Below are 22,460 nucleotides of genomic sequence, written 5' to 3' on the forward strand. Positions count from 1 at the left end.
TTCGGAAGAAGTTTTTACTTAAACAATCATTTGTTCGTTTTCTGAAGTCAATATTAAATTATTTATATATTGTAGGGTGTATGCGTGATGCATACTTTTAGGCCCTAGAAAAATTGTATTTATATTTGTAGACTGTTCGTTTTGTGAACCCATTAAATTCATGCATGCCGAAGCTTAAGCTTACATCAAATAAATATTACAGTGTTAAGCCATCAATATTATGCCTCGCCGAAATATTGGTTATTATACCCTCATGTGTCTTTGGTCCAAAACCGTTTCAGATAGTTTGTCGTCGATTTAGAAGTTTCCGTCGGTATGCCTCACTGACACACGATAATAATACTAAAAGATAAAAACCAATTCCACATATCGTGATATATCCTCCAAATTTAAATCCAGATTAGTTAATTCTTTTTGGATGTCTGTTGCATACTTTTAGGCTAAACGAAACTGTAAATCATATGTATTTTAAGTCATGTAGTTGTTAAATGTTTCCCTGCACTTGCTGCAATATTTCCCAAATTTTGTTAGATAAAATAAGTTTTATCCTCCTCACATCATCTTAACCTTAATTTAATCACTTGTGAAAACAGCTGTTTTGGAAACTAATCATTGTTAAATCAATTTCCGCAAATTAGAACCCATTTATCCGCATCTATTCGCAAAATTAATTTTTCTTTTACAACAATTTTCCTCTTGCTTCTTTTTTTCCTTTATGGATCTCCTATGTGGTTAATATTAAAACGCTGATGCTGTAGAAGGATAAAAAACTAACCAGGCATTTATAGTTGTTGGTATGTGCCTGCTTGGTTGGTTGGCCATAACTTTTAGTTGGCTTTTGTTATTTTACATTAGTTTTTGGTTAAAAAAAAGTGCAATTACTTGACTATCTGGTGGTGGTACTGCTGCTGCCGCTTTTGGTAATGATGGTGGTAATGCTTCAATGAACGTTTTCTGTTCTTCTTGTGTTTCAAGAACAAAGAGCGACAGACATAGAGGCTCTGGCATCAGCCAACACCAAGCACCAGCAGACATAAAAGTTTTGTCTTAGCTTTTCGGGGGAAATAAGCGAATTGTGGGATCTTCTTTAGCGTATGACGGCTATGTGTGTGTGTTTTGAGGAAAACTCAAAGTTTTCTCTTATTGTTCTTTACAAAAATTGTATATATAAAAAAATTGTTCGTTCTTTTAATTTGTACTACCAACAAACCATGAATAAAGTTTATCTTTCCTTATTTTTGTGTTCATGTTTTTTCTTCTTCTTCTTCTCTTCTTTTTTTGCAGAATTTAAAGTGTACAAACGCCGCTGGGCCGTTTTAATATTGTTTGCATTTTACTCAGCCTCAAATTCCATGCAATGGATCCAATACAGTATTATCAACAATATTGTCAGTCGGTAAGTTTTCACTTTCTTCTTTTTCGGTTGTTGTGTTCTAACGGCTGTTACCTAACCAATATTCCAAGCAAACCAAAACTAAACTTGCCGAAATTACCAACACCTACTTTTTACAAATTTAATATAGTACTTTAACTTATTTCAAAATGTTTATGAACTCCTTAAAGAGCTGTTGGCAGGGAGCTATTGAAGTGTGGCATAAGCACATTACCCTAATAATTTATATAAACACCATCGTAACAGCTTCGGCAAATATTCCAGACATAATAACGACTTGGGTTTTTTTTCCAATGACGAGCATTAAAAGGAAAAGTTTGGGTGGAAATTTTGTAAACACTTTTCAGACTTCTCGCTCATAAAAGTCACCATCGTTAATGAGGCGAAACAAGTTAATTATGCGGTTATTATATGGAGCACTGTGCACCGTGTTTAAATGGCTAATAAAAATTTAGTACATAGAACCGGATATTTAGATTATAATTATCAACTTTATAATACATTTTAAACTTTTAATCTTCAAATGCTACAAAATAAAATAGAGATTAACAACTTTCATTGTCTGAAACGCGTTTTCAAGAAGGAGAGTTTCTGTGCAAGGAGATTGTTGTAATTATAACAAAAAAATGCTAATTTGTTTATATAAAAATATATGAGAATTTAGAAGGATACATACATTCGGGTTATATCTGATGCATACTTTTAGGCTACTGGAGTCAAATATCATTGAGAGTATGAAAAATCTTTCTATAACAACCGTCTGTCTTATGACCGATGCATACTTTTAGGTTACTGAAGTAAATAATCATTTTTAGGGTCCAGAATATTGGGCATTTGTGTTTTATTCATTTACTTCAATAAGTTATATATATATTTACTCCTGTTACCCATCTTGGGAGCATGAAACTTCCAAAAAATCATTGTCATCTTACTCGTTTAGTTTCTTTAATTAATATTTATTATTCTAGTTTAGTATATGATTAGTCAGCTGTAGGCTGTCCTAGGTGATAGGGCTGCCACTTAACTTTGCGTAGACACAAATTTGTGTGCAGTGGGTGTGGCCCCTTGCTTTTTTAGTTATGATTTTTTCCCTCTAGATCCTAGGTAATAGGGATGTCATCTAGGTTGCCTAGAAACAACGCCCCCTTGAAGGAGTTTGTGCAGTGGTTGGAGTCCTTGCTTACCTAGTGTTGCCATTTTCCTATGGATGGCGCTATCTCCTCTCATTCTTATTTGGCATCCTTGATACATTTAATGTCGTCATTTGCCTCTGATAGCGCCACCTATCACCAGCAATTCATATTTTGTGTTACCTAATGTATTTCATGGATGGGGAAGTATCTTAGTAAAAAAAATCGAAAACCACTTTTTCCTCCATTGTTGTGATCGGAACCCTTACTCGATTAGTCCTTGTGTTTTTATTTTAAGATAAATAGATTATAGGTCTGATGATGCCTTCCCAGGCGATGTGGTTGCCATCTAGCATTGCCTAGAATCAACTCCAGAAACATTTCCTTTTAAAATCACCACCAAATGACCTTCTACGCCTCTTGAACCTCAACTTCAAGAGGCCTTTTAAGGCTCAATAAAAATGTACACCTTTTCGACCTCCAAATACCAACTACGGGTTTAGAAAAAATAAACCAACTCATACAATTATTTTAGAAATCCATGTCGTAAGTCTTCTATGACTTACTTACTTACTTAGCTGGCTTGTTTACAGGACGGTTGTTCCATAAGCCGAGCTTAAAATAGATTTCCAAGCGCGTCGGTCTTGTGCGCAAGTTCACTAATTTGGAAGACCACGTTCCAAGATGTTGTTTTCTACTTCTATGACTTGCACTTTAAAAAACCAAACCTCAAGGCTTCTTAAAAATTATTTGTGGCCTCAATAAAAGTTTTTTTTTAGAATTTTTTTTCACCTAAAAGTTATTTTGAAAAAGAAAAAAATCCAAAACCTTAGCTTAGTCGAAATTAATGAAAATTGTTATAGTTACAGCTTCATATAAATATCTGGAAAGGGGTCTTAATTCTATTTAAAGAAGCCTTCGCTGAGTCTCCCTAAAATATGTATTTTCCTGTTTTCTCCTCAAACCACTGTGCATTTGGTAAAATAATGTAATATTTCATAATATTTCATAAAATACTTTCAATGCCAATCCAAAGAAAACAAAAGAACAGCCACCTCTCACTTGATGCATCCTTCCCCAGGAACCTCTCTCTTCCTCAGCTCAATTTTCATTGTCAATTGGAATTGAAAAGATATTAATTATTTCCTCCTTGCTGGTTGGTATTTATCTGCGACGATAGTCATTTCGTATTTGACTTTCGTTTTTATTTCACGATGTGTTGTTATTGTTGCTGCCGCCAATGTTGTTGATAAATATTTGTGTTCAGCATTTTCTCATTAAGGATGTTATTAAAATAATTAACAATTATTTGATGAGCATAACAAGGTGGGTGGGAGGGAGATAAAGATTGCTACGTGAGGGAACATTTGGAGGATATTTTGAGAGATGGAGGAGGAACAATTGATGTCGGTGATGGAAATGATTTCCTCTTTTGTGTTTGTGTTTTTTTCGTTTGGCGGTGTTTTTGTTATTTTTCGGTTGTCACAGGGATTCAAATGAAAATTTAATATACCGACTGTGGGTTTGTCGGGATATATGTTGGTGTGTTTCAATATCACCATCATTACGTTAATGAAAAATAAATATACTCAGCACCTGAGATGAGCAGAATAATAATGATGATGATGCTGACTGCATTGTCAAGATAAATTTTGTCAATATTCAGGATAATGATTTATTTGTGAGTTGGCGACAATGGAGGTGTCGAGTTGAGGAGTTGAAGTGATTTATGTTGACTTGATAAATTATAAATTTGTCAGTGTAAAATAGAATAAATTAATTATATCTTTTATCTATCAAAGTCACACATATTTTTAAGGTCCTTATTTATTTTGAAAAACCTTCCAAATTTATTAATTTTTCATTAACAAAAAAATAATCGAACTTATCTATTACGTAGTATTTCTAGAACAAAATTTTACTTATTTTTTTTAATTCTTATGAAAATCTATGCCTTAAGGCCTTTAAGTGCTACATAATTTTTTTAACCAATCTACGCTTTGAGGCCTATTAAGCCTTCATTTTAATTCTTTTAAAAAAACCAAGCCTTAAGCCCTACTAATTCTTTAAAAAAATCAACGCCTGAAGGCCATAAAAGGCCCCATAAAAATTATTCCGAAAGACCTTTTAAGGCCTTCTAAAAACCTCGACTTAATGCAATTTAAGGTCCTATAACATTATTCAAAAAATCCTCGCCGTAAGGCATTAAGGATCTATAAACATTTTTTTGAATTTACGTCTTTAGGTCTTTTAAGGCTACATAAAAAATCATATAAAAATCCACAGCTTAATGCCTTTAAGGCTCCCTATTTTTGAAGTCTACGCCTTATGGCCTTTAAATGCTCCCTATTTCTTTAAGTCTACGCCATATGGCCTTTTAATGCTCCCTATTTTTTTTAAGACTACGCCTTATGACCTTTAAATGCTCCCTATTTCTTTAAGTCTACGCCATATGGCCTCTTAAGACTCCCTATTTTTTAAATCTACGCCTTAAGGCCATACAAATTATTTTAAAAAGCCACGCCTTTATGCTTTTAAAGTCTCCATAACAAATTATTTTAAAATTTCACGCCTTTAGGCTTTTCATGTATCCATAAAAAATTATTTTAAAAATTCACGCCTTTAGGCCTATTAAGCTCCATAAAAATAGTTAGGCCTAAAGGCGAGGACTTTTTAAGGTTCCATAAAAATTATTTTAAAAATCACCTCCTTAACACCTTTAAGACTTTGATCGAACTTAGTGACTTTTTTATGTTGTCATTATAAATTTTGAATAATAATTTCAGTTGATTGTCTATCCATTCACTTCCAGATACTATGGTGTCAGCGACAAATGGATCGATTGGACATCAATGATATACATGATATTATATATACCACTGATATTTCCCGGCAGTTGGTTTCTAGATAAAATGGTAAGCAGATTTCACATTCGCACACATAATCTTCAAATCAATTTTTATTGCGATTTTAAATGGTTGTTTATTATTCCAACAATGTTGTGAATTTGATGTGATTTCAAAATTGATTTTCGTTGACATTCTTCTCTTCATCACCCCTCTTGTTTCAGGGATTACGTATCACAGCATTGGTGGGTGCATTTGGCACTTGTATAGGTGCCTGGGTAAAAGTATTTTCGGTTCAACCGGATTTATTTATGGTTGGCTTTGCTGGTCAAAGCATAGTGGCACTATCACAGGTAAGTTGATGAAATTCCCCCCACACACACACTCACACATCGTCACATCATTTTGATTCTTTCACACAAAAGTTCAAATGCATTTCAATTCAATTTTTGTGTTGAAAATCAACATGAAAACCTCATTTAGTTGAAGTGTCAAACTCTCGGGCTTTCTAGCTGTTTACATACACACGCACATGACTTTAATACACTTTCCAAATAATTGTCAAATGACATTCATTTTTGTTTACGTTTTTGGATTGACGAAAGATTTAATTCCTTTGCATTGTCCTCGAAATTATATTCAAATATATCTCTCCTGCTCTCTATTCCAATCTCAATAGGTGTGTATTTTGTCGCTGCCCGCACGTTTAGCTGCCGTTTGGTTTGGTCCCGATCAAGTATCATCAGCCTGCAGTGTTGGCGTTTTTGGCAATCAGGTAAGTTTTTCGCACAAACCGAACCACATTTTATTCTCTCAAATATCCAACAAAGAAACCTCGTGTTGTTATGCCACCTATTTTCCAATATGTAATTGTGTGTGTTTGCAGATAAATAATTAAAGACTATCTGCGGATATAAATGTAATTAAAGAGAAATAAGCAAGTCAATATTTAAGTGAAATCGAATTCTTGTGGAAAAACAAATTAACGCTACCACGATCATAAAGGACTATCATGACATTAATTAAACCAGTGAGCGGAACTGTATAGTCGGACGGGGCCGACCATATCAAGAGGATGCAAATATCGCGAAATATTGCCCAAGCTCAGAATATTGAACCACAGAAAGTTTTTCTTCGTGGAAGTTGTGTAGGGTATCACACAACAACCACGAAGAAAAACTTTCTGTGGTTCAATATTCTGAGCTTGGACAATATTTCGCGATATTTGCACCCTCTTGACCGACTAGAGGTCAACAAATATTACTAATATTCAGTACAATCCTTCTAATTACTTGTCGAGATTTCCTTCACCGTGGGTTGTGTTGTGATGTTCGGCTTTCAATTGTGGCCTATAGATCGACTCGAAAAAAAAACAAAAAATTAAGTTTTCCGTCCACTTCATCCCAATATTATTATCTGATCATCACCAATAATTACAGACGTTTTCCTTGACCATAACTAAAACCTCATGGAAAATTTCAAAGCGATCAGCGAAATGTTCCCGACTTCTAGTGTACATATTATCAATTTAAAGGTCAACAACTCCTCTTGGATATACTATCAACTTCTCGGGTCTTTGTCCTTCAGGGGCAAATATATACTATTTAGCATACAATGTTTGTCATTTATAACACAAAATTAGGGTCCATTTGACCCGCTAAATATTTACCGATCTTTATCAAAGCAGGCGTGCTTATTCTTTAGCCCGATCACCTTCTCCGTGTACAATTTCGCGATGTTCGGGCAATAATTGCGGCCTCTGGAGCGACCAGAAAAAACGACAAAAAATTAGTATTTGGTCCAATTCGTCCCTTAAATTTTAACCGATCTTTATCAAAAACAATAGGGGTCTTCATTAGCCAGAACCCATCTTACATGCAAAATTTCGTGAAGATTGGTCCGTAACTGTGGCCTGTATCGTGTTTACAAATTATAATGGACAGACGGACGGACGGACACACACGTCTAGATTGACTCAGCTAGTCGAGATAAGACGATCGGTATACTTAAAGGTGGGTCTAGGACCGATATTTCGCGGCGTTACAAACTCTTGGGGTTGCACAAAGCTATAATACCCTGACAACATAGTTGTGTAGGGTATAAAAAATATATTTTTTTTTAATCTAGGTTCAATAGATTTTAAAAATATATTTAAAAAATCTATCCTTCAATAGACCTCCGAAAAAATAATTTTAAAAATCTACACTGCAATAGACCTATGAAAAAAAAGAAAATCCATCTCCAAACAATTTTTTAAGAATTTCTCGCTTATAGATCTGAACCTTCCCAAAATTATTTTTAAAATCTATACTTATAGCACAAAATAGGGACTCTGCAAAAATATTTTTTTTATATTCGCTAAAACCACGCAATAATACTTCGATTTTTTTAATTCTAGTTTAAATCTCAAACAAACGTGTTTATAAAACAGCAAAAACCAATTCATCACCCTACATTTTATATGTGATAAAATGTTATAATATAAATTTACAACATTTCGATGACATTCTCTTCTTCATCCCGCGTAATAGTCACCTCATCACTCAACATCCTCTGCAATTTACAAAATTTACATATATCAACAGTTATTCTGTGACGACGATGATGCTGTAAACGATTTGTTGACTTTTGATGCTATTATTATTACTATGTTAGTTTTGGTTCTTCTCTTGGAAAACTCTGCGGGAATCTATGCCCCCATTGCACAGTTACCCCCCAAAAAATATATCATTTCAATAACTCGTCCATAACACAACATGCTGCCGGTTTGTTGATAATGGAATCTGCAGTTTGAGCTGAGTCGTGGTAACACACAGCAGAGCATCAGTTTGCCTTGTGTTTGATATGTTTTGAATTGATTTTGACAGTTAAACTTAGATGTCATGCTGATGTTTTGACATTTTGCTTATCTTGGGTGGGTGGGTGAACTTGAAATCGGGTTGACAATTTTTTTGAATAGAAATTTGAAATTTTATAAAAAATTTTGATTTAATTTTGGAATTCATAATGGCTGAATTTATGATCATATCTAGGAATCGACATTTTTTAGGAAAAGAAAATCTTTTCATCAACCCTTTATCAATTGTTTGATGTGGAGTGAAAAAATATTATTGGTAGCAACACTATTTGTAGCAGCTGTTGGAATTCTCAATCGATTTTGCTGAAGACATGTCATCTTAAATAAATAGACATGTCTTCAGCAAAATCCAATGATGATTTCTTTTAACTTCCAAGACATCCTTTCCATATAAATGAAAGTATCTTCTGTATAAAATAAGTTTTCTTCAGTATAAAACAGTTTTCTTACCAATGAAAAGATCCTTCGATATGTTCTTGAAATATTCAATGCTATTTTAAATACATAGTCTCATGTGCATATGTCCTCGCAAATAATTTCATAACTCGTTTATATTGAAATAATTTCATCTTCTATCTCACCTTCTCAAATTTTGTTTCTTGCTATGGTTTTTCTTTTTTCAAAGAAAATTTGAGAGTTTTTCTTCAAATTAAATATTCCTCACATTTTTCCCCTCTCAAAAACAAAGCTATGCCTGAAAAGTTCGCTAAATGGATAAAAAAACAAAACTCTGGCAAAGCCAAAAAGAAAATTATCGCACAACGAAAATTATTATTGAAAATATTTTCCAAATCCACTCAGCAGATTACTGAAGTGTTTTTTTAATGAGATGAAGAAAAATAAACGTATCAAAGCCAACAGAACTGTCTGAGTTTTAACAAATGGTGCGTGATAAAGATACAAACGTAACTAATATATATACACACATATTTGTTGGAAACGACGACGATTATGAGAGTGAGTGAAAGAAGAAAATTTTCTTTTTTTGTGTAATTGGGAAAATAATTCACAATTTCCACAAGAAAAAAATACCGTTAGCAATTTCCCTTAATCTCTATTCATGTGGAATTTCTTTTAAAGCTAAACTATTTGATAGTCACATGTGTCGACACACACACAAACATCCGCTCACACACAGGATGTAATACAATCTGCAATGTCAAAAGGTATTCTTTCGTTCATTTGTCATTCCATCGATGGAGAGATACTAGGAAATATTGTTAGAAATAGTGCAGTGTTGTTGTATTGCAATTTTCATCTCCTTCTTTTTTCATTCTTTACTAAGTTAAATAGAGGATCTATCACCAGATAACAAAAGATAGAAAAAAAACCCGAGATGCCTGATATATGTATGTGGCCCAGAGTCCGTACAGCAAAAATAGCAATATAGATTGCATGTAGGAGTAGGAATATGTAAATTGTGCTAAGCAATTGCCTTACTAACACACTCCCACATAGTGAAACTAGTCAGTAAGTGAAACTATTTTCATATGCAGTCGAGAAAAGGAAAATTGAAAGACATTTGAAATATCCCCACACAAAATAGTGAGACGATGACAGTTAGTTGGATGGATGGGCGGTAAATGGATGAAATCACGATCTTCTGTGGCATAAATTGGAAAATGTAAAACAATTCGACGAGTAACCCTGAGGAAGACAAGAGAAAGAAAAGAATGAAGTTAAGTTATAGGGGATTTTGTGAAATCGGTAATATGTAGAATAAAGGAGGAAAGATAGAGATGAAGGTGAAAAGAAAGGGAAGGGATAAAGGAAAGCCTATCTTAAGTCACCATTGGTAGAAAAAACCAAATCTCTTCTAAAGATGGAAAAAAATTCCCTAGGTTATATGTACAGACAAGAACTTCAAAACATCGACTAGAAATGGATGACCTTCTTGAGGTCACCTATATATAAAGCATCTTACTGATTTTTATTTTCATGGATCTTCTAGATATAGTATAGATAGAGTTATTTAGCAGACAGAATAAATTGCAGAGGTATTCACTAGACAGAATACCTTTCACATATCATCTACCGATAAAATATCTTTCAGTTAAAAAAATCAGTCCTGGGCATATATAGCCTTCTATAGATAGAAAATCTTATAGATGTCCACATTAATTAGAAAACCTTCCAGAGGTGTTCTATGCATAGACGACCTTCCAGAGGTCCTCAGAGGTAGATCTTTATATGCAAAAAGACCTTCACAAAACGTAAAAAGAAGAGAAACCTTATGAAGGTGTTCCGTAGATGGACCATGCCGGAATCTTCTATAAATAAGATTTATTCTGTAAAACTTTTCCAATATATACAATAGTTAGAAAATCATCCAGATGTGCTGTACACATACACGACCTTCCACCCTTCACAGGCCTTTAAAAAGATGGGAGGCATAATAATGGTGGTCCATTGATGGACTATCCAGGAATCTTCTTTAAATAAAATTTCGTCCCTGGGTCTAATACAAATATAAAATACCATGGTCTTCTGTAACAGAAACCCTTTCAAAAAAAGTATTCTATAGATTAAGATCTTACGAAGGTCTTTAGTAGACAAAGTTTTTAGAAACATTTTTGAAGGGGTATCAGAGCTATATTTGAATTTGATTTGAAGGACAATCATCGCTATAATTATTTGAAGTATATGAGAGCGGTAAAGATGAATTTTTACATAATATTTTTCGAAGGATATCGAAGATATTAGCCTGAATTTTTAAAGTATATTTTTGAACGTCTATCTGGACGGACTTCTGAAAATCTGTCAAAACTTCTAGTTTAGATTTTTCAAGAATATTTTTAAAGCCCTATCAGAGTTATATTCGTGGATGTTTAAAGAATAGTGCTTATCAGAGGTACTAGCGTGGATTTAAAAAAAAATATTTGGAGATCTAGTAGATCTATGTTTTGTCAGAGTTATAAGGGTGTTTAAAAAAATATTTTTTAAGCGTTGATTAAAAAATGTTTCCGTGAACGTGGACTTAAAGAAATTGCCTTTATCTATAGATAAAATCTATAGAAGCTCCATAACATATCTCGGACGTAAGGCCTTCAAGAGATCTACTTGGCCTCCTTTGACTTTTCCAATTTTTGGTTTCACACAAAATGTTTCCATATATCGAAGATCTTTAAAGGGCCTTCCAGAGGTTAGACAAAAGACCATCCTCAGGGCTTTTATAGATTGATGAGCTCAAAGGGGTCTATGAGTAACCTGTAAGGCCTTATAGAGACCTCTATGTCCTTTTTGTTCTCCTTTGTTTTTTTCAACTTGCATTTCCCCCAAAAAAGCATATATTTTCATGTATTGTAAATTTCCAATTGAGTAAATCAATTGTTACATACAGTACAAATACATCATCATTATTTTCCATGGAAATTGTGGTTTAACTACCACCGAAATGCTGCTCATATCTTTCCGTACCATTTCCCTCTATTTTTGGTTGAATGTTTCCTTTCACATAATGCGATCAGTAATATTTAATGGAAAAGAAAATACACTTTCGATTATGTGACATGAAAGAAGAAAATACCGAAAAACAGATAATCTCAACTAAAAAAGGGAAAAAACCTCCTTGTTACTAGACCACTATGTAAAATCTATTTTGTTTTTAAAATATGATTGCGCTTTAGTACAACTCCCAGTGAGGTATCGCCTTTGAAAGCATTCGCTTTGCTTTGTAAACAAAAGGAATGATACAGTCAGTTAGTCAGCCAGCCAGTGTGTTTGGTTATGATGAGGACAAAGGAGAGTCATGATTTTTTTATAACCCCAACGCGGAGGACAACATGAATAATGTAAACGCTCACGTCTTGTGGCCATAAAAATCGTGGCACTTTGTCCTTTTCTGTTTTCGTTCGCTTTCTGGGAAATATAACGGCCGCAGAGCGGAAACTATTTCCACATCATTTGAGTCTGTGTTGAGTTTTTGTTTTACAAAAAGGGTTTTGGGTTTTTGTTGGTACTGATTTTTTTCACTTTTTAAATGTTTTAAAATATTTTAATATTTAACATTTTTAAAGAATATTAGTAAAAAAATGAAAATATTTTTGTTTGATCAATATTTTGAAATGTAACTATAGATTCTTAAATATTGACAAGGTAATTGATATAGAAACCCCAGATTACGCGGATCTCTTAATAAATTTTTATCTTTATAAGACTTCCTAATGAAATTTTCCCAATTTCAGCACTTGGAGGGCTCTTAAAGCCTGCATAGGAGGGCGCTTTTAAACTTCCCGAAATTCCATAATAAAAAATCAGTATTGTCATTCCTACAGAACTACTTGAATTAATAATGACCCATAACGAAGACATTATTTCACAATAATTTCTATTGCATTTATCGCTAACACAATTCAGGCTGCTTAATAAATTTGAGGTGGAGTAGAACGATTATTAACAGCTGTGTTATCCTTAGCGTAGCTTTTTGTACTTTTCCTTTCTTTTTCAATTTTTTTGAAACAATGCAAGTCTAATAAGTGCACAAACAATTTTCCATGAATTATTGATAATGGCATTCAACAGCAAAATTTCATTATCCAATTCGAACAAAAAAAAAACATTGACCATTAAAAGGACAAACTGGAAAACCATCACAAAATTTAAATGGATAACAATCTAGGATAGTAAATAATGTATATAATATTAAGAGATTATTGCATACACTTTTTTATGGAAATAAAGTGTATATATGAAGTTTGATTAAAAACTAGTAGCTATTTAATTTTTTTTATTCAAATTTGGAATTACTTTTTTAAATATACCCAATTGTAACCAAAAAATGATAATGGTTTAATTTTTAAAACGTAAGCACATATCAATAAAGGACTTAAATAGCCATTGATTGAACCCAGCTAAACCTAACCTACACATACTATTACATACTCCCCAAAACGAACTATGTATAACCTGTCATTTTGGCAAAAAGGATTCTGTAAAATGATATGCCAAAAAATAATAAAAGAAATCCAAAGACTTAACTATCCAGTTGATTAAGCTAAGCCATCAGCAGTTCGTTTTATTTTTTGTAGTTTCCAGTAATTTTTGGCATTTCACATTCGAATGCCAACAAACAATCAACATCATTACATTGACCATAAAATCAGCTTACATGATTATTGTTTTTGGCCCAATGGTTGGGTATTCATTGTTGGCAACAAAAGAACAAAAAAATGGCCAGCTGTAAGTACGGCAAACAAACAAAAAGCATCTAAGAAAATGAAAAAAGGGTTGGCAGAGAACAACAACAAATGAAAAGGGCCATAAAACAAGAGAGCAACGACAGACTCAGATTGTAATTTTATGCTTCAATCAACACCATTGCCGGTTGGATTTGGCTGGGGTTTCATTTGTAGGTGGCGTATTATTTATGGAAATCAATCAGCTTTGTTTTCATATTTTTTTTCTTTGCGAATTTGAGAAATTCAATGAGCTGCAAGGGAGCATTTATAAAAAAAATCCTTAGATAATCAGTATTCAAGAAAAAAGGATTCCTAAACGTTATTATAATGCCCTAATTCATATTTCATATTTCCATTCATGAAGAACAGGCCTAATGGTTATTAGGTGCTTAGAAGTATATTATAATAGTCTCAAGTATAAGTGGCATTGAAGGAAAATATAAGTTGATGTGAATAGAACAATATATAGTGGGTTTTATAACATTCACCATGAGTGACTAAAATCCTCAAAATGTGGATCGATGTTGTAGGAGATTTGACACTCACACTTAGGGCGCACTGTTATATGGGAACAGGGAGCAATATTGGTCTTTGTCCTCGCATTGACTTTTACAACTTGTGTTTCCCACAACAACTATTCCATAAATTAAAGATATTCAAAGGGCCTTCCAGAGGTTTTCTATAGACAAAAGCCATCCTCAGGACTTCATTGTTATGTGAGGAAACAGGGACCAATATTGGTCTTTCTTTGCTCCCCTAAACTTTTGTTTTCCAGAAAACTAGCTCTCATATTCCTGTATTGTAAATTTCCTATTAAATAAATCAAATGTATAGACAAAAGCCATCCTCAGGACTTCTATAGATTGATGTGAGGCCTTCGAGAGACCTCTATGTCTTTCTTTGCTCTCCTAAACTTTTGTTTTCCAGAAAACTAGCTCTCATATTCCTGTATTGTAAATTTCCTATTAAATAAATCAAATGTATAGCACTTTACCCCGAGCATTATTTTTGCTATGGAAATTGTGGTTTAACTACCACCAAAATTCTTCACATATCTTTCCGTACCATATCCCTCTATTTTTGCTTGAATGTCCCCTTTCAAACGAAGCAATCAGTAATATTCAATAGAATAAAATTACACTTGCGATTATGTGACATGAACGAAAACACCGAAAAACAGATAAACTCAAGTAAAAAAGGAAACCCATACACTTTATTTGGTGGCAAAACCTGCCCAACTCCCTAAAATTCCGAAATTTGGACGGTAAAGTTTTATGAAGGCTAAAACATAGACCAATATTGATAATTGTTAGTTGAAAGAAACGGATTGATTTGGAAGGATAATTTTCATAATAAATACAAAAAGTTTTTTAGAAATGTGGAGTGGATTTTATATCGATAACAGAATTATTATATCGACAAACATAATATATTGGACTTTTAAATAAATAATCATTGAAAGGGGTACTATGTGACGTATGACTAACGACAACATGTATACGAGTAGGGGTGAACAGTTTACGAATTTAATAGGTTATGTGTATATTTACCAATCAGAATTCAGGATTACTAATGTCAGAGAATTTGGTTAATGATGTGCACACACTCCCTAAAATATCTAAATATCTAAAATTGAGCTAAAGATATATAATATCCCAAATTACAGCCAAGTTGATTGAAAAACGTGTCCAAAATATCCCCGAATATTGGAGTTTACCGTAAAAAAAACACAAAACAGAAACAAAAAAACAAAACCAAAACCAAATCGTAGACCGACCGACATGTCCCATTTGCAATACCAAACCTTTAATATTGCTAACGGACATGATTAAATCGACAAAGTTTTCTAATAATTTAATGGGAAGTCCGTTGGATAATCTAAGTTATTGCAAACACCTTATGCCTTCCAATTGCGAAAATTTATTATTACACCAATATTATTAATTGCTAATAATAACCTCTGCAACATCTCACTTCACACAGACTCATCCAATTTAAAAACAAATTGCCCAAAACAATTTTTCCCAACACAGTTTACACTGTCAATTGGCTGGCCACACACACACACACAAATATCCCTGTAAAGCCATTACTCATAGTTGAGTATTGGTCAACATGGTCCACTTGATCCGCACACATTTTGTCTCTTAGGTAATGAAATGAATTTGTAATGGAGATTTATTTGTCAAATCGGTTGATTGCAATTGCAAAAAAAAAAAAACAACTGAAATCAACGTAAAACTGAAATTGAAAATATATTGAAGAATAACAAAAAAATAAATTGACGATAAAATGAATGAAATTTATCATCCATGTGACATATGATTGATGTCTAATACAATTTCATATTAACACTTTATTTAGGCAGCGATTGAGGTGATGTCGGAAAATTTAGAAAAAAAATACATCTAGGTCGTTTCATATCATATAACATATCGATTGTATGCGAAGGAGTGGAATGAATATTGTAATAGATGTGTTAGCAGATGGAATAATTAAAAATTGGAAAATATGGGAATAGTTCAGAAAAAAATAAAAAGACTACAAAATCAAGGATAAAAGACAAATTATCTTACAGTTATTATATGTTGTGGGCCCTACACCGTTCATTATAATCACAAGCGAGACAGAAAAAACACGAAGGAAAATCATGTTAGCTATAATATTTTCTCAACTCTAGACCTTAAACTAGAACCATAAAACTAGATATGATTATGGGCTAACAATTAATCATTAGAATAGGTACTATGTGACGTATGAATATCGACAACATGTATACGCTAAAGGGTACAACTTTTAATAATTTAATAACTTTTACTGAAGTTATTTACTCATATGTTATATTAAACATCTGCAGGATATCTTTTCTATACAAATAGTATTTCTAAGAATCCTACTTTATATAAACGACTCACAAAAACTCCTTAAGTCGTGAGTGATATAGCAGATCTCCTAACTAGTTTTATTAATTAAAGAGATTTAGCAAACCCAATTATCCATCATTTATTATAGTCTCATTTATCATGCATTTTCAACATTGCCAAAAGAGTAATTTACAATTAAGTTCAACTTAAAATAACCCTTGACTATTCTTCACAAAAATATGTATATATCTTGAAAGTAATTCATTCAATTCATTTTCATTTTTATTGACTTCATCCATTTAGATAAAGTTGTCTCTATGTAAATTTTCCAGTAAGGACATAACACCTACTTTTTCTATTTTTACCTCCTAATACTTACAAAGAATTTATGAAAACTGGATAGAATACCTGTTGAGAATGCTTGAAACCACAAGTGGTTTCTGTTTTGCATAATTCATAGCAATGGGTTTTTTTGTAAAATTTACCACTTGTTCTTCGTTTCTGGCATTATCCTACTCACTTGGTAAGAAAAAAAGGACTTGGAATAACAAAAACCACAATCAGCAAAATGCAATTTTACTCAATTCTTTTTCATAGTAAAGAACTTTTGTGGGATCTAAAAAAGATATAGAAATAGAAGCAAAAAACAAAAACCTTGTTTTAATGAGAAAAGTTATTCCAGTCTTGTGTTTGGCTTGTTACTATCCCTCCTTCTCCTCCCCATACACATGTGACATCAGCTCATATTCACTTAGTCATAATGTGTGGCGGAAGTGGCTATAATTAAATATGTGTGTGTGAGTTTTTTCTTCTTCTTCTTCGTCATGTTTGCTGTTAAAAACTAAATGTTACCAAGTTTGTCTTTAAGTAGTCGTAAAGGTAAAACTATTTGAGTTGTTGTTGAATTCATTGAAATAGTTTTTTTCGTTTACAACATGCATATCATCATCCTTCTAAAATAACAGTAGAGTGTTTTTCGAAGTTTTCTGCTAGAATATGTTGGGGAAAGAAATTCGCTTGCATGTGTGCGTGCGTGAGTCACACAGTCAATGTGTTGAGAATAACTTTACAAATTAAGTGATAATTTTTATCATTTACAAAACATTGTTTGCTTAGTGCGTATTCCCAAAAGATATGTGTTGTTGAAAGGAACTTTCGAGAAAAATATTTGTTAAAGGTAAACCTCGGAAAATGAGTATCTTAAAATAAAAATGGTTTATTATTATAACAGTATATTAATATACAATATTTTCTTGTGAAACCTGCATAATCTGTACTGAGTACACCTGGTCGTATGACTACTGTCACAACGTATACGCCTCAAGTGCCATAAAATTTAGTTGAACTTAGTATTTTTTAAATATTTTTGAGCATTTGAACTTAGTGTGTTTTAAAATTAATTAAAAAACAGTGAGCTAAGCAATATAGTCGGACGGGGCCGACCTGCTAATTACTTATCGAGATTCTCTTCACGGTGCGCTGTGTTGTGATGTTCGGCTTGAGTCCTATAGATCGACTCGAAAAAAAAACAAACAAAAAATAAATTTTCGGTACACTTTATGCCAATTTTTTTATGTGATCATCACCGAAAATTATAGATGTTAACCTTGACCATAACTGGAACCTCTTGGAAAATTTGAAAGCGATCAGCGCTTTATTTCTGCCCTCTAATGTGGTAATCGGTTATTAAATAATATCTGAATACGTAAGCACCTGTAAATATTTAAGTGTAACTTCCACATCTGATTACACACGACAATATAATTAGTACCAATTTAAAGGTCAACCACTCCTCTTGGATATACTATCAACTTCTAGGATCTATATAATGACCGATCTTTATCAAGAAAGGCATTCTTATTCTTTGGGCCGATTCCCTTCTCCATGTAAAAATTCGCGATGTTTGGGTCATAAATGCAGTCTCTGGAGCGACCAGAAAAAACGTCACAAATTAAGTATTTGGTCCATTTCATCCCCTAAATATTAACCGATCTTTACCAAAAATAATAGGGGTCTTCATTGGGTAGAACCCATCCAACATGCAAAATTTCGTGAAGAATGGTCCGTAACTGTGGCCTGTATCGCGTTTACAATTTATAATGGACAGACGGACGGACGGACACACACGTCTAGATTGACTCAGCTAGTCGAGATAAGACGATCGGTATACTTACAGGTGGGTCTATGACTAATATTTCGCGGCGTTACAAACTCTTGGGGCTGTACAAAGCTATAAAACCCTGACAACATAGTTGTGTAGGGTATAAATATGTTTGATCCTCTAAAAATATGTTTAACCTCTAACTAAGAATTATATTTTTAAAAAATATTTTTGAGCCTCTAAACAAACTGTGGATTAAAAATAAACCGTTTATGGATATTTAAAAAAATATATATGAGCCTCTAATGCGGATTTTTTAAAAATATTCTTGAGCCTCTATCCCAGTCGTCGTTTTTTTTAAATATTTTTTCTAATCTTCACCAGTCCAGATTTTTTAAAATATTTTTGTCTTCTTCACCTGGCGTGAGTTTGTTAAAGGATTTTGTGAAAAACGGGGGATTAATTTAAAGGATACCATATAGTTATTTATGATTAAATAAACGAAACAATTTTTAATCAGTCCTTACCTTTTTTGAGCAGAATTCGTAGAGCGGACTGCATATTGTTAATAGGTCATTGACAGGACTACAAATGGGAACGTTTTAAATGGAATGTAAAATTTGCAATGGATAGAATGGTAGATTTTATAAATGTCTACTACTGGCGTATGATTGATATCACAACCCATACGCCACTGGGATCAAACAGTTTATTTTACTGAAAATAATCATACTTTTCAAGTGCTAACTGTAGTGTATTCACATGTACAAGACATTTTACTTGTTTGCACTCCGATACGCATGGTAAAATATATCACTTTACTGCCAAGAAAAAAACTTTTAAAGATAAAATTTTTGAGAAAACATATTTCATTAATTTCAAGTAACTCATCTGCATGGCATACAAACAGGCAGTTACATTTTATATGATTTTTTGTATTAGCTGCTATGATACTTAGGGTTGGTAACATTTAGGTAAAACATGGCAACGTAAGGTCTTGACAATTCGGTATGTTGTCACACGTATTCACATCACTGTATCTTCATTATTGAGTCTTATTTATGATTGTCAATATATTTTTCATTACATTCTTCTTATATAGTACCACTGATCGTATGATAGTTCCCACAACGTATACGCCACAGAGTTCAATACCAATTACTAATGCTAGACCTAATCTTTCGTTTGTTAGTTTGGCATTTTATTAAAAAATCTTGGTATGAAAATTTACATCGTAAATAATATCTTTCCTCATTTCTAATCGCATTCTCTTTAAAACAGGTGTGCCCAAAATAGGTCCCATGGGCTGTCGGTGTGTGTCAAAACTCTCACACACACAATGATAAAAATAAAAACATTTGAAAACAAAAAATATTTTCAAAATTGTCATTCATTCCTTTTTGTTTTCATACACTGAACGAAAAAATTAGGTCATTTTTGGCAAAAATTAGTTCAGAAAAATTCGAAATATGTGACCAATACAATGGGGATTGGCGAAAAAGAAGCAAATCTATCTTTATATAGGAAAATATATCATTAACAAGCATATTTGCATTGAATACAAAATATTCTTCTGTCTTAAAATTTGAAATCTTTTTACAAACAGTTTAACAAGAGAGAAACATTTTGAAAATTGTGTATTTGAAACAAATACAATAAGAAACATTTGCATGTATTAGTGTGGACAGCCCTGCTTTAAAATCCCTTTTTTGTGAAACAAGTCTCTCACTTAGTTATCACATACCCAACATTGATTGTTCTCTGGATTATCCTTATTATGGAAATGAGATTGGCTGTTTTTCCTATTTTTTGTTTATAAATCATTGTGTCAACACACGTCAATGTTAACGTCAACATCGTTCTCACCATGATGAGCATGCGATGATGGGGATTAATGCTTAATCGCAGCCACTATGAATTTGCAACCCCATCATCGTTTCTTTTTTTCTTCTTCTCCCGTCTTCCACTCACTTTACATATATCATAAATAGTCACCAGAGAGAGATTTGTGGCGTGATGTCGTCGCTTGTATGTTTCCCCCTTTGAAAGTGTTTTGTATTGTTTTTTTCTTATAAATAAAATGTTAACTTAAAGGTTACGCGGATAAGACTCCTCGTGGATGAAATCTTGTATAGAAACTAAGTAGGAAAACCACACAATAAGATTATCCTTGTCACGTACAGACGTTGCGAAAAGAAAACCGAAATGAAAACTATTTACAAAACAAAACCCACACAGCAATCAGGAAATATTGTTTTAGTTAGCATTGCTTGAGAATGGATTTTAGATGTGAAGATATTCATGCCGGGTATTTGAAATTATATATTATTTTTGTAAAGGAAAATGTGTATTAGGGTTGTTCCGTTGGATGATTTCGAATTGAATACCTTATTAAGCCAGGCTGAATTGAAGATTTCCTATTGAAAACGTTATACAGACAGGCTGGATTGAAGATTTCCTATTGAAAACCTTATTCAGCCAGGCTTAATTGAAAATTTTCTATGGAAACCATTACTGAACTGAGGATTTCTTCTTGAAATCCTTATTCAGCCAGGCTGAATTGAAGATTTCCTAAAGAAACCCTTATTCAGCAAGTCTGAATTGAAGATTTCAAATGAAACCCTTATTCATCCAGGCTGAATTTAAGATTTCCTATTGAAAACATTATTCATCCAGGCTGAATTGAAGATTTCCTATGGAAAACCTTAATCAGCCAGGCTGAATAGAAAATTTCCTATGGAAACCATTATTCAGTCTGGCTGAACTGAGGATTTCTTATTGAAATCCTTATTCAGTCAGGCTGAATTGAAGATTTCCTAATGAAACCCTTATTCAGCCATGGTAATTTAAGATTTCCTATTGAAAACCTTATTTAGCCAGGCTGAATTGAAGAATTTCAACCAGGCTGTTTTGAAAACCTTATTCAGCTGGAGGAATTGAAGATGTCCTATTGAAAGCCTTATTCAGCCAGGCTGAATTCGAGATTGAAAACCTTATTCAGTCAGGCTGAATTGAAGATTACCTATTGAAAACCTTATTCAGCCAGGCTGAATTGAAGATGACCTATTGAAAACCTTATTCAGATAGACTGAATTGAGTATTTCCTATAGAAACCATTATTCAGCCTGGCTGAACTGAGGATTTCTTATTGAAACCCTTATTCAGCAAGGCTGAATTGAAAATTTCGTTTTGAAAACCTTATTCAGCTGGAGGAATTGAAGATGTCCTATTAAAAGCCTTATTCAGCCAGGCTGAATTCGAGATTTCCTATTGAAAACATTATTCAGCTAGACTGAATTGATTATTATATATAGAAACACTTTTATAGAAAGCCTTTATCATACAAACTGAATTGAATATTTCCTAATGGAACCCTGAAGTCCTTATTTAGCCTGGCTAAATTGAAGATTTCCTATAAAAAATCATATTCGCAGGGTCCGCCTTAATATTCAATTGTTCCTAACTTCACAACTTACATACAAATATTCTTTTCATAAAGCTTCTCTATTTCACTCAATGTTGTTTAACCATGATTATTCCATTCTGTTCTATTATTACAACTAATAGTGTGCAGATATGTGTGGGTTCCATACAAATGCTACCACATCACGCTGCTTGCATATGTATGCGACTGTATCATTGCAACTATTATTTTTATATTTAAACGTTTTATATAAACAAATCTCTTAACCATCTTGGAGAGAAAATATTTATGGCAAGAGCAGATGAGTAATTGCACCAACACAAACATAAGAAGAAGAAGAAGCAAATCTTGAATATTTTACAAATAAACACAACCAACCAACCCGCCAACTGTGTCAGTCAGTAACACCACCAGCTAACATTGGATTCATTACAACATCTTTAAATGTGTTTGTGTATATGTGTGTGCGTGTGAGCTCTAACGGTAACAACTGTTAGCTAGCAGCTAACATAAGAAGCTGATTTATGTTGTTTATACAAGGATAGCTGCATTCGCACATATCTATGCAATATTTAAACCATGTCTGTTTTCAGTCTACCCCTTACAACCATACTCTCTCCCTCTCCTGAGTTTTTGCTCTCTAGAGCTATATAAATAAATAATTTCAT

General features: G+C 33.0%; 1 protein-coding gene across 1 annotated transcript in view; it reads left to right on the plus strand.

Annotated features, from left to right (window-relative positions):
* Positions 1 to 22,460, plus strand: part of LOC133336274 (heme transporter FLVCR2) — a 38,350-nt gene that overhangs the window by 3,397 nt on the left and 12,493 nt on the right. The window contains exons 2-5 of the mRNA XM_061544557.1: positions 1,285 to 1,396; positions 5,336 to 5,438; positions 5,594 to 5,722; positions 6,049 to 6,144. Coding sequence (XP_061400541.1) covers positions 1,285 to 1,396; positions 5,336 to 5,438; positions 5,594 to 5,722; positions 6,049 to 6,144 — 440 coding nt within the window. The remainder of the gene's footprint in view (positions 1 to 1,284; positions 1,397 to 5,335; positions 5,439 to 5,593; positions 5,723 to 6,048; positions 6,145 to 22,460) is intronic.

The sequence above is a fragment of the Musca vetustissima genome, unplaced genomic scaffold, assembly GCF_032173495.1.
Source record: "Musca vetustissima isolate MV318-11 ecotype Yass unplaced genomic scaffold, APGP_CSIRO_Mvet_v1 utg2253, whole genome shotgun sequence".
In the NCBI taxonomy this organism is placed as follows: Eukaryota; Metazoa; Arthropoda; class Insecta; order Diptera; family Muscidae; genus Musca; species Musca vetustissima.